The sequence below is a fragment of the Anser brachyrhynchus genome, assembly GCF_964034855.1.
Source record: "Anser brachyrhynchus genome assembly, chromosome: 1".
NCBI classification, from domain to species: Eukaryota; Metazoa; Chordata; class Aves; order Anseriformes; family Anatidae; genus Anser; species Anser brachyrhynchus.
Genome location: NC_137694.1, coordinates 71973335 through 71989661, shown reverse-complemented (window position 1 = coordinate 71989661; position 16327 = coordinate 71973335). Strand labels below are relative to the sequence as shown.

Here is a 16327-nt window from a genome sequence, read left to right as displayed (position 1 = left end):
CCAAGCTGCAGAGGCTTAGCTTTTGTTGTGTGCCTCCCTAGAGGTATGCTGTTTTCTTTAAGAAAGCACATATCATTGCTAGTGCTGTATAGGAGACTACTTACGCACTCCAAGACTATCTTCACCCCCCATGAGACATGATCCCAGCCAGGGCTGACAACATAATACTGACTGGTGAGCTTTTGTGAAGCATGGCCTTTACTTGGGAGCAGCTGTGACAAGACCCACCTCCAGTCTTAGCAGCTGAACAGGTAGAAGTTACAGCCTGGCAAACTACAGAAAGCCAAAATACTGGTTCACTTTAGCATGCTAAGCTGTAAGGGTTGGGGATTCAGTGCTTGCTTTCCAAGTAGCTGACCTCCTTTGTATTAGGGCAACAGATCAGAGCCTTGAAAGAACCTGGGATTCTTGATGTAGGCATGTCCTGTCACTCCCATTTGGATTGACAATGATAATGTTTCTGGCCTCGTTAAATCACCTGCCCTTGCAGTCATGTACAGAGTTAGATTTGCAGTATATGCCACATCCATTTTAAGCCCTTAGTGGAAATCCAGACTACTATAAAGAGACTGAAGTATGGATGACAATTAAGTTCATAGAGTTCATTTTCATAGGATAAGTTTTCATTATAACCTTGAGAGTCATCTTAACATGGCATTAACAATTAATTTCAGCATGAAAGTGTGCCTTCCCTGCCGGTTTAACTAATGACACTCAAGCAATAGCTGAATGGCAATAACTTGGATAGATAGTTTCAGATTTTCTGTGAGGTGTCTTGCTTTACAGCTGCCTCCGTGCTGCACAGTTGCAGGAGCAGAAATTGCAGCCGGGGCTTGTTCTGGTCTACTCAGAAGCTAGGATTGACCAAGCTATAGGAATGCTCAACCATTTAATTTAGTCTTCATCCTTCTCATTACTGTACTGTAGTATCTACGTGTCATGGCTAGACAGATGTGGTAAGTGGGTTCAGACTACCCTCAGCTTTCATTGAGTTCAGCAGGATGTTAAACACTTGAAGTACATAGCTTTTTAATGAAGACATTACCTTTATTTTCCCTGATATTTCACACTTTCTTCAGGCTGGAGTCATGTCAGTAATTCAGATTCTCTTCTATAAAGCATACTTGCATCACTTTGAACCCTCTTAGTTAAACCAGGAAAATACACCTTAATGTTGACACTACACTTTACTCTCTTCAGAGATAGGCTTATTTAAGACTGGTTTTAATATTGATCTGTTACAAGTGGCATACGGAAGTTTATGCCATTTTATGTTAATTCAAATGCACACCTTTAATCTGATAGGACTCCAAATATAGATGAGGTCCCTGTAACATACTGTTTTCCATCTCAGTTTAGTGAAGGGTTTGGCTATGTCTAAATGAGGAGGTTTAACCCCCAGACAGGGAGGTCACATTCCAGTTTTCTGCGAGGGGCCCATCAGAACTGACAAGTTTACAGCTTATGAAGAAGTCCGTTCAGGAAGGAATTCCTGGGAACATACCAGGAGCCACATCCTCCAGCCATGCACTGGCTTTCTGACGGAGCATAGAAGTGAGGTCCTTGGACAGTGGTCTCCAGTAAATAATGATATTCTGTTTTTGAAAAAACAAAACAACAGCTCAAATACCTCACAAGTCAAGGGTCAACTGAGCTTGTAACAGAAGACAGTGGAGCGTTTCACATTGTGAGGTCACAAATCACTACCCCTGTTGGGTACTTTACTGTAGTAAAGTCACTCCTACTTTTATCTGCCTCCATAAAGTAGAATTCAGAAGATGAAGGTTCATCTTTAATCCTCATAAAGCATTTGGTCCCTTTTCTGATGTCAAACAAGATATGAGGTGTTTGTAGGAGGATATTAAAGTGCATGGAAACAGGCAGAGGTTGAATTTCTCTCCCTGTTACTTGTCATTGCCCTTCATGAGCAATAAAAGTGAGGAAAAGCCATAGGAGGATCAGAGGCAGACTCCTTTAGCAAGATAAATGGAAGAATGCTCCCTTATCATTGGGGTGGAGCAGGTAAAGAACAACATTTGAAACTTAATACTGGAAATACTTGTCTGTTTGTTGGGGATAGAGGGATGGAGCAGAAGAATAGGACAGGGATCACATTTCTTACTACAGTAGCCTTTAGCTTCCAAGATCTTTATCTGTCAAACTGTCCCTTCCTAGTCTCTGGCCCATCCATTACATATTCTTTGTGATTCGAGTGCTCTTTTCCACAGTCACATGAGGGATATGAACCTTTTGGAGCCTCCTACCCCTCACACATTCTTACTGCCAAAGGCAGAGCTTGGCCTCATCTTTCTGTGTTATTTCGACAACTGTTCACAGCATGACAATCTCAGGTTCCTGTTCTCCTTCTGCCTGGTCTCCCACTCAGCATTTGGGTACAAGACAGAAGCAACATACAACTGTTTTATTGTGTGATCTGGCAACCTCTTTCTCCAGCCCCAGCTTGAATTTACAGAGCTGAACAAACAGTTGTCTGTCAGAAGGTTTCTTCACATAGAAACATTGGCTTTACTATACTAGCTTACCATTCTGCTTCTAACAGCAGACACTGTTCATAGAAAGAAAACCCTTTTTCCCTCGGTAACCTGGACACAGATTACCAGATAGTGATGAGCAGGACAGCTTCATCTCAGTATCAATACTTATCCTATCCCAGTGCTTAGAGCCATTTAACCCTTTAGTCATGAGATTCATTTACTAATTTTTTTTGTAGTTTTGTCTTCTAAAATACATGTAATTAAATAGATATTGAGGATGGATTGTTCAGAACTGTCTCAGCACAGCAGTAATCCTGCTGTAGCACTTCTTTCTTTCTTTCTCTCTGTCTTTGCTGTCTTTAGCCACAGAAAAGGCTTTCAGCAAATATAAAGAAGATCTGATATGGTCCAGCCATATGTCTTCCTTCTCCTCACCAGCTTTATTTTTCCTTCCTCTCCATTTGTGTGATTAAAGAAAGCTAATAAACTAGTTCTCACCATACTCATGAAATGACTTACAGTATCAGCCAGCCTGGTGAGCATGAGGTACCAGCTTGATAGCCTGAAGGTCCTTTCGGCATGTCCAGAAAGCTCTGCCTGATGCACAGTTTAGGATATGGTTAAAATGCAATTGGAACTCATCTCCATGGCAAGCCTAAAACAAGTCAGGACACAGGAGTTCTTTCCCAGTCTTTTTTTTGTTGTTGTTGTTGTTTCCATACAAGTGAACAGCCATTAACAACTTCATGATTTTTTGGTTCTGGCTGCAGTTTAAACAAATCCAGATGCCCCAAAGTAGTGTCCTCTTTTCAGAGACTTTCTGACCTCCTTGAACAAGGGGAATGATCACAGATTGTAGGCTGAAAGTCCTCAGGCACCTTCTGTGCCTCTCCCTCTTTCCTCCCTATCCTTGCCCGCTCTGCCAGTGTAGTCTTGCCACCTTCTTTGTGCTGGCTGTAGCATTCACCAGATTTTCCTAAAAGCAGATACAGCTCTCAAATGGCAGAAAGCAGGCCAGTGTTTTTTGCAGGGTTGGTTTTCTTCTGTTTAAGTGAATTAAGTCAGCTTACAGAGAAATTAACAAAATTGGAGCCAGCACAAGGTAAGCAGCAGGAGGAAGGATAAAATAGAAGGGATATTGGGACCTTATCCTCGCAGCAGCTATGGTCAGCTGAAATTTACCACTTCATAACTGTGATACTGTGATCATCACCATGTTAACTATCTTAGCCACACTTCAGGTGTGCTTACAGAAACTAGAGTACCATAAGTAGTTCTCGATAAGTTCTGTCCATTAGCATCAGTTGTGAACAGCTGTTTGCATGATGTTTGCTTTGCTGTGAGCAAATGCAGTTGAAGCACATACTGCCTTGTAAAAAAAAAAAAGAGGCTTGAGTTTGGGGAAACTTTTCAGCTGGTAGAAATCACAGAACCATTCAAGTCAAATGATATCATGCTGGAGAAATTTTAGGCTAACCTACTCAGCAAGGGGTAAGTCATCAGCTGATGTTAGAGGGGAGTATGACAAAGTTACTTTGGCATAGTCTCTTTGTGAAGCCATACTCGCTTCCAAGTCAGTCATCTGCTAGATTAAATGCATTCTATATAATGATCTTCGGGGCAAGATGTGGGTGGAACTTAGAACATTTCTGTGGTTAAGAGATGATTTTGGTAGTTGATACATGAAGAGAGTTAGCTCTACTTCAGTGCCATGGGCCTCACTTAGACAACAGGGGTCTCAGATGCAGTGTATGTTTTAGAGAATATTGCATTGCAGAAGAATGTTATATTCTGAACAAAAGAGGTCTTTGCATATATATGCCTATACTGTTAGCAGCATTATTGAGTCTAAGAGAGCACGTATTTAAGAGTTATCTGACCACTGTAACATCATGTGTGTCTACCTTGGCAAATTGATACCAGAGAAGCCATTTCCTAATGACAGGACAATGATCAAAATATTTGAAACCTAAAACACATAATGTTGAATTTATAGATCATTATGAGATGGTATTTCAAGTCTAAGGGATATATGTATTACCATCATACAGCCGTTAGGAAGCATATATATGTCAGTGTTCCTTTAGGTGTATATTCAGAAGACTCTGCCCCTACACTTAAAGGATATTTTGAATGAAGATTTTATAATACATGCCTTCACTCACACAGCATGTATTTGACTGTCACAAGGGATTCTTAACAACAATAATACAGTCACCCCTTTTCTGTAACATTGCTGAAGGAGTGCTGTAAACATGGGCAGTAAACAGCTTTTCAGACAGAAAAACTGAGAAACTGTAAAAGAGAAACTTGAGTTTGATCATGCCAAGGAGGAGTGGCTGAGGCTTGTGTGCTTCTGCCACGTGAAAGGGGGGCTTAAAACTAGTGCAAGGAGGCAAGCTTGCTGCTGTCAAAGGGGTTTAACAGTCAGTAATTGATACTGCATCACCTTAAAGCCTCTCAGTCCCAGCTCACTCCTCAGATAAATCCCTTTAGCTTCAGATTGTACACATTTCAACAATCTGAGTTCACTTAAACAAAAAGTATGTGTGTGTTAGGGGGGAAATGTTGTGTCCTTGTGCTACAGAGACATAGCTACTTTCTAAGAAAGCTAAAATAAGCCAAAAGACAGGAAATTGCAGCATGCCCAAACAATTTAGGTACCAGCCCTGACTCAACTCCCTGACTGAATCTCCCACATGTGTAAACTTGCCAGGCTTCGGCAACATCCTTGTGCTTTCTTGCCATAGCTCGCTAGCCAACACATACCCTGTGGAGAGTCCTACCATAAAACTGCTCCTTTGGAGGCCTTCTGACATACAAGGAACTGCTTTGGCTTCCTGGAGACATTCACAGCATCCAGAGTTTCTTCAAATAAATGACTTAAACTTTCAAAGCAACCATCTGCAAACAAGTCCCTTTCTCAGTTTCTCCATCCATCCTGAAAAAACATTTAACAGTTTTGACCTTCCTGGAGAACACAACTTCTGTATTGTTCTTACCAGCCTTCTGTGGAGGTGTCCCTATCCCAGTGGAGAAGCTCCTTTATAGCATTTGCTAGCACTGCCTTTTCTTAGGTTTTCTTGAATTTCATAGGCTGCAGTCTACTCTACATGGGCTCTAGTATACTCTAAATTCATTACACTGGCAAAGAATCATCAAGTAGTCTTTGACCTCTTTTTTTTTTTTTTAAACCCTGCAAATCACAGAGAAAGATACCCACTTCCAAAAAGAAAAAAAGAGTGCCAATGTTCACATTCCTAAAGGTCTACCATTTGAAACTTGAATTAAGGCACTGATGCAGGTACTCTGCAAAGTGCTTCTGCTGTTTAATCCTTTTTATTTCCTGTTTGCAGTAGCTGGAGACACAATTTCCATTGTTGAATTGATGCATGCCAGCTCATTAAATTATTGCAACTTAGACATATATCTAAATTTGCTGATTGACAAGTGTAGCTTTTGAAGACTAGATTAAAATTCGTTGTAGGAGCCAAGCAGAATTTTCAAGAATTTTCAGGTTTCTTGTTGAAGCAAACAGAGATTTAGAGGCCTAAGATACTTGGGTGGTTGTTGCTTTTTGTTTGTTTGTTTGTTTTGTTTTGTTTTCTTGTTTTTGCAATTCTACCAGCCTACTAAATACCTCTGCAAGTCTGAGCAGCTCAGTCAGTTTAGAATATGGGGTGAGGCCCTTGATCACTTGGGACTTTCTTATGAAGATCTCAAGATGCAGATCTGAGTTCTCATTTGAGGAATATTTATATTCAAGCTTAGCCTGAATCTATTCTAAAAATTAAATGAACAACAAAAAACAAATCTGCCCTTGAATATGACCTCTTCTCAGAGTCTGAAGCTCTGTTGTTAGTCCAATAATTTGCCACCCAGACATCTCAGGTTGATTTTTTTTGTACTTTCTCGGTTTTGTGAAGGGAGGGCAGAAGCTGTGTGTGTGGGAAGTAATAACAGCCAATGAAAAATAACCAAAACCATTATGTTAGACTAGAATTTACTTGCTAGTCACACACAGGTGAATGTACAGTCTTGGCAATGCTCATAGTGTGTACAGTTCCAGTCAATTTTTAAGGATACATCAGGTTCTTTAAACTCTTCCAGGGGCCTCTGTACAGAAGACATGAAGAGTCAGCCATTTCCTTCAGTAAAAGTTGTGTTTATACACTTGGAAATTTTCTGAAGCATAGTTACAGCATAACGCTATTGATTATAAATAACATTGCACATTGCAAATAATGAGATGAAAGTAAAGTTTTGGGCAAATGATATATCTGCAGAAATGTAAATATTAGCTGTAAGTTACTGTAATCAGAGAACATCTGCCATGGGTTGCGTATTCAGGAATATGACAGTCTGACATTCACATGTTTCTGTGGAAGTGCCACCCCTCCCTCTGATGCCAAGGAAGGCTACTACTTCTAGGACTAGCAGTGGTGGCACACTGAAACCCAAATGACTGACTTTGGGACACCGACTCCATACAGCACTCTCATGCTGGGACCATATGCCCGTCAACAACCTCAGCAACCTCCCTCCTAGCACAGTCCTGAAAGCACTGGTTCAGCCACAGACCCACGCATCTTTCCATTCCCCTCAGATTTCTAATAAATTCACACGTTGACCAAAAAGTGTCTTTTTTCCTTAATACCAGCTAAGTGAATGTTTTGCAATTTGAAACAGCTTCCAGCAAGACAGACCTCTTAGTGGGGCCGGATCAAGCCCAACACAGCCCTGTGTGGAACCTGTAGGCCTCAGCAGAAGCCAGAGTTACTCCTATACTGAAATAAACCCTGGAGCATGGCTATGTGGACAGCCTTCATAGCTGCTGGAGTATTTGGGATCCACATGGAGTGCACTGCTCTGACCTAATTCAGCCCCCACTGTTCAAGACACAGCTCCTGGCTAAATCACCATTCCTGCCACCCTCGATCCTTAATCCAACTGCAGTAACCTGCGGAGCAACCTGTTAGCTACCTGCAGAGGTGGAAGGTACCTTTTGGGCACATCTGTATGGAGACCAGTTGGCAGATAAGCTTTGCACGTGGCAGCATATTGCCCGCTGATGGTTTGTGTGGCCTTGGTGAATGATTCACTGCTGGCCTAGAGAATCGCATCACCTTTACGGTATTTTAATGAAGAACCTGACAGAAAGAAAGCATGAGGATCTGTGGGAAAAACTAATCTAAAATGGTGAATTCAACACAAACCATTGACTGTGACTTTTCAGGTTTTACTGTTAAAGTTAACAAAGATTACACAGGAGGAAAAATAAAATCTGGTAGTTTTTGGAATGCAACAGTATTACCAACTGTGATCATTTGGCAAAATATGCCTTGGGGGAGTCAGAGCCAGTGGAAATGAAGGAGAAGGAAAAGAAAAAATGATGCTTAAAGATTTTTTTAAAAGATTTCTGCACTAAAAAATGTTTTCTGTACATCCTTTCAGTGAAAGAGCTCAGGAATGAATTGCATGTGTGTCAAGAAACCACTTATGAAGGCACTTATTACTATATTACTTGAGCACATCCCATGTCATTAAAAGGTGCAGACCAGTAAAGCCATATAACCTCCCTTCCCTTGCTCTTTACAAATGAATCTAGAAAATATATATATATATTTATTTATTCTTATGCATGCATGTCAGAGAGATTAAGTGCATGTATGGGAAAAATTACTGGTGGAAAGTTGATTGAAGCCACTTGTGCCCAGCACTGCACAAGGGGTTAGAAGCGGCTGTGTTTGGCATTTAATTTTAGCCAGCTACCAGCTTTGTATCTGCAGCCTTGGGTAGGTGTCTGGGCTACATATGCAACTTGGGATGAGAGGAAGGGGAGAGGAAGGTTTCTCTTCATCCCTGCACAGAGAAGGGGCCAGTCTAGGCTAGTCATTAGGGAATGCAGAAGAGAAAATTATTTCTCAGGCCCTGTTCTGGTCCTAGCTGCCGGTAGTTTTTTCCAACCAAAAAATCTGAGTGCCTCCTTTCTTTTACATGCTTCCTCTCGTAGAGGCTGTGGATGAGGTTACCACTGCAGTAGGTTTTAGCTAGGACAGAAGTCTGCATTTTTTGCCAGACATCATCTCTTCAAAATACACTGCTTTGTTCTCCGTAGGAGAAGTCTATAGTAAGGGCAGCAGCAAACTAAGCTCTGGGTTTAGAGTCAGTACACATTTCAGAGATAACTCTTACAGTTTGAAAGTGGGAAATACCATCAATAATGTTAATATCCCTAACCATTTCAGGTGCACTCACTGAATGTATTATTCATATCCCTTTTCAAAAAGCATTTCATATTCTCATACTGATGAACATATCATCATCCCTGTTGTAACACATATCAAACTGAGACAGAAAGGAAAAGAAAGACAGGGTGGCAAAAATTCATTTTAGCACCTAGAAGCTAGATGCCTTTGGTTACCTATCCTTTGACCACTGCAACAAGCCGTGTCTCAGAGACTGGTTTTGCTTTCAAAGTAAAATGCAACTACATGTCCATCTGAGGGATCTGGCCATTGCACTGTAAAAAAATGTGTTGTTTTTGACAGCAGCAGAACACCTACCTAGCTCTATGCAACTCATTTTCCATATTTCATAGGTGCCAGTTATTCCGTACACACCGTGGGAATAAAAATGTTTTTGCACAGAGTTACGTTGTTTAGAGGGAAGGAATGTGGTATTGAGATATGCTTGCAGTGATAAGAAAGCTTAACAGACAACCTTGTAAAATGCAGACAACCAGAATCCTTAGAGCAATTAGGCAGAAATCACTGTGTAAGAAACATTACCACCTCAAAGAGTATAAAAGTCAAAAGAAATTTGACTTATAACAGGCCAGCAACTGAAAGCCATGTATTGTCTGTGAAGCACTGGATGGATTGTGAACCTGGACTACCCAGTCAATGGGAAAACACGGGACGGTCCCGGTCGTTGAGAAAAAAAAAAAAAGTATATAAACTGTGTTATGGAACTAGTAGGTGCACTTCTGCTTGCGGGATGCCTGCCGTTGCAACCGCGAATAAAAATGCTACTTCAGTGAGATCCTCTCCTGAGCCTATGTTATTGGCTACAGAGTGTTTCTCACAATTTGGGGGCTCAGCCGGGATCCAGTCACCTACCGGGGAGCCCCACTGCAGCAGCAGCAGGAAGGCATGCCCTACTGATTTCAGCGGTCCTGTGCATCAATGGTGGCGGTTCTGTGGAGAGCTGACAGAGGGCCCGAGACTGATTAAAGAGGCAGGATCCATGAAGTACTGGGGAAGGGAAGAAGGTAGGCACTCCGGGTTCGAGAATTGATCCGGTAACTCTGTGCACAGACCAAGGTAAGAAATATTAAGTATTGCCTTGGGGGGTCGGATGAGACTCTGTGTGACTTGTGATTGAGACGCACTTTTGTACGAAGCAAGTGTGGAGTCCTGATCCGTGGTTCTGTAGCACCACGAAGGGCACGGCCGGAGACAGACGCGAGTCAAGTGTGAGATAAGAGAGAAAAAGGAAGAGTCTCGGGAAATTTGGTGTACGGTACCCCTCGCATGGTGAAGTGCTTGGCAGTACACCAGCGAATCTGGTAAACCCATAGGTGTGTGGTACCCCTTGCATGGGAAAGTGCTTGGCAGTACACCCCCATTTTCCAGAATTGTAATGTTAGTGTGTGGTACCCTGCAGGAGGTAAATTTCTGTAGCAGCACCCTGACAAGCGCTGGGAAAAATGGGAAAATAGGGGTTCCACGGGACAGGGAGATATCCCTGGGGGAGTGCCTACCGACAGTCCTTCTGGAAGAATGATAAGAAATTGGAAAAAGAATCCCAAAATTAGAGGAAATGATAAAAGAATAAAATGGTTAAATATTGTGTATCAGTCTGAACAAAAGAACCAATTAAGGAAACATCAGTATTTTGGCCAAAATACAGGTCTGATGAAAATTCAGGCTTTAAATTTATATGTAAGCAGTAAGATTGATTCCTTTTTCGGAGAAGGAGCCAAGTTATGCTCCCTATAATCCTAATATTGCACCGGTGGCAGCAGCAGTCGCTCCAGGAAGGGAGACAGGGACTGCAATTAACGCTGTCCCTAGAGAAAGAGCGTACTCTAGGCTCTGGTAAGAATTAGAACAAGGTATAAGAGATACTGAGAATTTTGCCTTCCCTGTTACTAACAGTACTAACACTAACTGTGTATCCTCTTAGGTGAACTACCCCCCCCCCCCCCCCCCCCCCCCATACCAGCAGAGAGGTTAGGAGTTTTAAGAAGGAGATGAAGCCTTTAATTGAGGACCCCATCAGCAGCAGGTTTTTGTTTGTTTGTTTGTTTGTTTTCATTTTCTTGGATGTGCTCTCACAGAGGCACGGATTGTGTTGCTCATGGCTTGGCTCTGGGCAGCGGTGGGCCCCTTTGGGGCCAGATGAAATTGTCCCTTATCTGCCACGGGGCAGCTTCTGGATTCTTCTCACAGGGGCTGCCACTGCAGCCCCCCAGAACCTTGCCATTGAACCCAATACACTGGGGCAGCTAGGTCATTACTGGCCTGCAAAGTATCAGGGATTAAGTTAACTAATGAAACCCTAAAAAGTGATGGGGGTAGAAGGGGCTGGGATAACAGTGCCACTTTTCACAGAATCATCACAGACTTACAGAATCATCTATGTTGGAAGAGACCTCCAATATCATTAGTCCAACCTCTGACTTAACGCTAACAAGTCCTCCACTAAACCATATCACTAAGCTCTACACCTAAACATCTTTTAAAGACCTCCAGGGATGGCGACTCAACCACTTCCCTGGGCAGCCCATTCCAATGCCTAACAACCCTTTCAGTAAAGTTCTTCCTAATATCCAACCTAAACCTCCCCTGGCGTAACTTTAGCCCATTCCCCCTCGTCCTGTCACCAGGCACGTGGGAGAATAGGGGATACCAAGGCTGGGACTAACTTGTTGGGAAGGCATTTGATGATGAAATTGGGCATTCAAATAGTAAATTGTTAGACTGGAATAACAGTGCTATTAATGGAGTGCTCTCAGGCCCTGAGAGCAAAGGTATTTTCACCTCTGACTGGAAAGACCCTGAAATGGGGACGGCAACAATACAGATGGACAGTTTCACCTCAGGGGTTTACAGAGCCACCGATTTATTTGGGCAAGTTCTAGAACAGATTTTGGAGCATTTCTAACCTCACGGAGAGGTGTTACTGTTACAATATGCGGATGATCTTTTATTGTCAGGACAGGAGAAAACAGTTGTGAAGGAAACTACTAACAAGCTATTCAACTTTCTGGGAAAGCAGGGCTTGGGAGTATTGAAAAATAAATTACAATATGTAGAAAGAGAAGTCAGGTATTTAAGGCATCTAATGTCTGAGGGAAAACGGAGAATGAATCCAGAGAGGATTCAGGGAATTGTTGAAACCTAAGAAAGAACTAAAAAGTTTTAAGAGAAAGATTTTTTTAAGGAATCAGGAGCCACAAAGTCTGAATGAAAATGGATACTCCCTGGTGGGAGAGAAATGCTGAATAAAGCACCAATGAGGCAAATATTAATCATTTTACATCAAGAGAGTCATTGGGAGGTGCAAGCAACATGTGGTGTTGTGCTAAGAAAGTATGGCTGTGTAGGAATATACACTTTAGTGAAGCAAATATGCAGAGGATGTACCATATGTCAAAAGGTAAATAAAAAGGTCATCTGTAACACACCTAGAGATGGATGGGAACCAGGGATTCGACCTTTCCAAAGTCTACAGGTAGACTGTACTGAGTTAAAGTAGGGAGACTTAAGTACTTGTTTGTCCTAATTGACAACGTGACTGGATGGGTGTAAGCTTTCCCCTTGGTATCTGCCACTGCGAACACTGTGGCTAAGGTATCACCGGAGCAAATAGTCCCTAGATATGGGATAGTTGAAAACATTGATTCAGATCAAGGAAGTCATTTCACTTCACAAGTACTGCAAGGGTTAATACAGGCCTTAGAGATTGAGTGGGATTTTTACACCCCCTGGCACCCCTCCTCTTCTGGGAAGGTAAAGCGAATGAACCAGACATTAAAGAAGCAATTAACTAAATTAGTGTTAGAAACCCAACTTCTTCAGGTAAAATGCTTACCTTTAGCACTCCTCCAGGTTCAAACAGCGCCAAGAAAGGATATAGGAATTTCACCATATGGGATGCTGTTCAGATTACCCTATCTGGGCAGAAGGGATGAGATACCACAGTACGAAATGAGAGTTTTCTTAAGAACTGTATTCTGGGGTTGTCCTCTTCTTTGTCATCTCTCAGGACCCATGGGTTGTTGGCTCACCCCCCCCACCCCCACCCCCCATCAGCCAGGAAACTGGGTCCTGATTTGGACCTGGAAAGAATCAAAACTCTGGCCTGAATGGGAAGGACCATTTCAAGTACTACTAACCACTGAAACAGGCGTAAGAACTGCAGAAAAAGGTTGGACTCACTATACTCGAGTGAAAGCATCCATCGACCCTAGTACCAGGGAAGATGTTTCTACAGAAGACTTGTTGAAAGTTAAAATCAAAAAGAAAAATCTCATAATAGACTCTGAGCAAGATAAAAGCTTACAATTGTAAACTAACCTTTTATTTTCACAGGTAACTAATGAGTGTGACTTGTGATTGAGAGAAAGGACTGGCCTATAGGGAATCAAAGTGGGAACCAAGGGGTTTTTGTTCTAGTAGTAGTGTACATCTTATTCTTTGTATTGATAATTATTTGGAAACCTAAGGTTTAAAAATAATGACAGGGAAAAATCAACTATTAATTTTGTTTCTAGTGATTGTAGGCCTCAGAGAAGGCCTTGGTTAATTGGCAACTTGGAAAGGCATGACCAGATAATAGCAAAGACGGGATACCCCGTCAAAATATGGGTGAATGTGACAGAGGGTTATGTACCACAATCCGTCACGTTTGATGCTTGTGAGGTATTAGCTTGTGGAGATTTAAATGCCCAACAACAATTGAGCAGAGAGAACAAATATCTCTGTCCTGAACCTAAGACAAGAGGGATGTTTGAAGGACCCCCTTGCCCAAGATGGACTAATGGATGGTGGACAACCATTCATAAAGGGTGGTCGCATACACCCATGTCAGCTGTTGACTTCATGAGGTTAGAAAAATAAAAATAAAATAATTAAAAAAAAGAACATATTTAAAGGAACCGTTCAGCCCAATTGTCAGCATCTACAATGTAATCCAATAACTATAACGATTAGTCAGACTGATTTCATTACTAACCATACTTATGGTCTCGAAGCAGATGTAACTGGGAGAGACCCAACAGCCAGGTTGAAAATAGCTAAATGGAAACGATCCTCTATTGCCACCAAAGATAGAGAGAAACTCAAGGAGAAAACAGGAGGCCCTCTTTGAAATGCAGCAGTTGTCACAGTTAAAGAAATAAAAGATCTTAGGCAAACATTTGAGATTGAAACAAGGTATGGGGATGTGAATGCCTGGATAGAATGGGTCAAATATACTGTCCAGAGTCTCAACCATAGCAATTGCTATGCTTGTTCCTTGGGACAACCAATTGCCCAGATAGTGTGCCCTTCCCATTGGGGTGGACCAAGGACTCCCAGGGGATGTGATGTATGATTGCATTGTACCAAGAAAAGACTGCCTGGGGAAATGAGGCCTGTAAGTTTCTCTCTTTGCTATTCCCTTCCTTTTGTGATAGCAATATCAGGATTCCCCGTGTATTCTCCAAAGCTATAGGTAACCATACAGCTTGCCTCTCACGGCAGGGTGTGAGTGCTACCCAGCATCTGGGAGAATTTGCCTTGTGCACGAGGACCTTGAATGCTACCAAGGACTTGATGGGGAACTGCTCAAGACTTGAGATCCCCAGGGCAGATCTCTGGTGGTACTGTGGAGGGAAGATCTTACGGTCCACACATCTAACTGGGGAGGCACTTGTGCACTTGTTCAATTAGCTATACCCTTCACCCTGGCATTTGAAAGAGAAACATCACAAATACCCAGAAGAAGTAAAAGAAGCTTAGGAGTATCATTCGATGATGGAGTATACGTAGATTCTATTGGGGTGCCTAGAGGAGTTCCCAATGAACATAAAGCCAGGAATCAAATCGCTGCAGGGTTTGAGTCACTGTTCTGGTGGGTAACAATCAATAAGAATGAGGATTGAATTAATTATATTTATTATAATCAGCAGAGATTCATAAGTCATACAAGGGATGCGATAAGAGGAATCGCTGAACAACTAGATGCCACCAGCAAGATAGCTTGGGAAAACAGAATAGCGTTAGATATGATGCTCGCAGAGAAAGGAGGTGTGTGCGTGATGCTGGGCAACCGTTGTTGCACTTTTATCCCCAACAATACTGTCCTGGATGGCATAGTAACTAGAGCATTGCAAGGGCTTACCACCCTTGCCAATGAATTGGCAGAAAACTTGGGAACAGACACTTCCATCAGAGGATGGTTGGAATCTTGGTTTGGTAAATGGAAAAGGATGGTAATGTCCATAGTTACATCCTTGATCGCAGTAGCAGGAGTTTTGACAGCCATCGGCTGTTGCATTATCCCCTGCGTAGGAGGACTAATCCAGTGGTTAATTGAAACTGCACTATTGAAACAAATGACCATGGAGCCACCACCTTACTCAGATAAGATGATGATATCGAGGAGATGGAAAGCAAAGAAAGTGAAGAAGAGGAAGATACCTACCAAATTACACCTTAGAGAAAAGTTTTGCAAAACCCAACAATTTATAAAGAAGAAAAGGGGGGAATTGTGGGAAAAAAAATGTTGTTTTTGCACAGAGTTACATTGTTTAGAGGGAAGGAATGTGGTATTGAGATATGCTTGCAGTGATAAGAAAGCTTAACAGACAACCTTGTAAAATGCAGACAACCAGAATCCTTAGAGCAATTAGGCAGAAATCACTGTGTAAGAAACATTACCACCTCAAAGAGTATAAAAGTCAAAAGAAATTTGACTTATAACAGGCCAGCAACTGAAAGCCATGTATTGTCTGTGAAGCACTGGATGGATTGTGAACCTGGATAACCCAGTCATGGGGAAAAAGGGGAGGGTTCCGGTCCTCGGGGAAAAAAAAAAAAAAAAAAAGTATATAAACTGTGTTATGGAACTAGTAGGTGCACTTCTGCTTGCGGGATGCCTGCCGCTGCAATCGCGAATAAAAATGCTACTTCAGTGAGATCCTCTCCTGAGCCTATGTTATTGGCTACAGAGTGTTTCTCACAACACACATTGCAAGCAGGAAGTAGGAGCAGCTCAGCTCTTGGCTTCCGCCATCTCAAGAGACTGCCATGAAACTGAAAAACACTAAACTAAAACCTAAGTATCTGTTAGACCTTTAATTAGCGACCTAAGGAGTGTTTGCCAAGAGGAAATTTGAATTCAATTATCCAAATAGAAAGTATTTAACCTCTCAGTAGCACTCAAGTAATTATAATACTTGTGGGTTTTTTTTGTTTGTTTGTTTGTTTGTTTTCCAGGAACCTTAAAAAATAAAAAGCAAATTCAAAAATGGCAGAAGGTGTCTGTTTTATGTGATTTCTAACAGTGAAACCCTCTGTTACAAAGGAAAGATGTAGCATTGTCCATGCCTCAGACCCCTTGAGCTGACACAGAATGGGGCAACCTCACGTAGGGAGAGCAGGATGCAGGATTCTTGATTTCCACCCTGAAACAGCCTGCAACATTATCAGGGCTAACTGTGATGGTTTTATGCGTGTCAGTACAAGAGTAAACACAACAAAGATCAGTTGGTCATTTCACACAGCTTGTAATTTGATAAAGATGCTCAGTCAGTGTCAGGAGGACCAGGACACATCAGA

The 16327-nt window shown here is 42.0% G+C and overlaps 1 protein-coding gene across 7 annotated transcripts in view; it reads left to right on the top strand.

Moving 5' to 3' along the window:
- The window catches only part of ETV6 (ETS variant transcription factor 6), a 145395-nt gene that overhangs the window by 121813 nt on the left and 7255 nt on the right, over nt 1-16327 (top strand). The window contains exons 6-7 of one of the 7 annotated variants that reach the window (XR_013945108.1): nt 7185-10597; nt 11946-15457. The exons of 5 other annotated variants lie outside the window; for them this stretch is intronic. Coding sequence is in view for 1 of the 2 variants with exons in the window: in XM_080576617.1 (XP_080432743.1) it covers nt 7185-7252 (68 nt within the window). In the remaining variant the exon portion in view is untranslated. Of the gene's footprint in view, nt 1-7184; nt 15458-16327 lie in introns of those variants that run through there. One more of the 7 variants, XM_080576617.1, reaches the window with a different exon arrangement.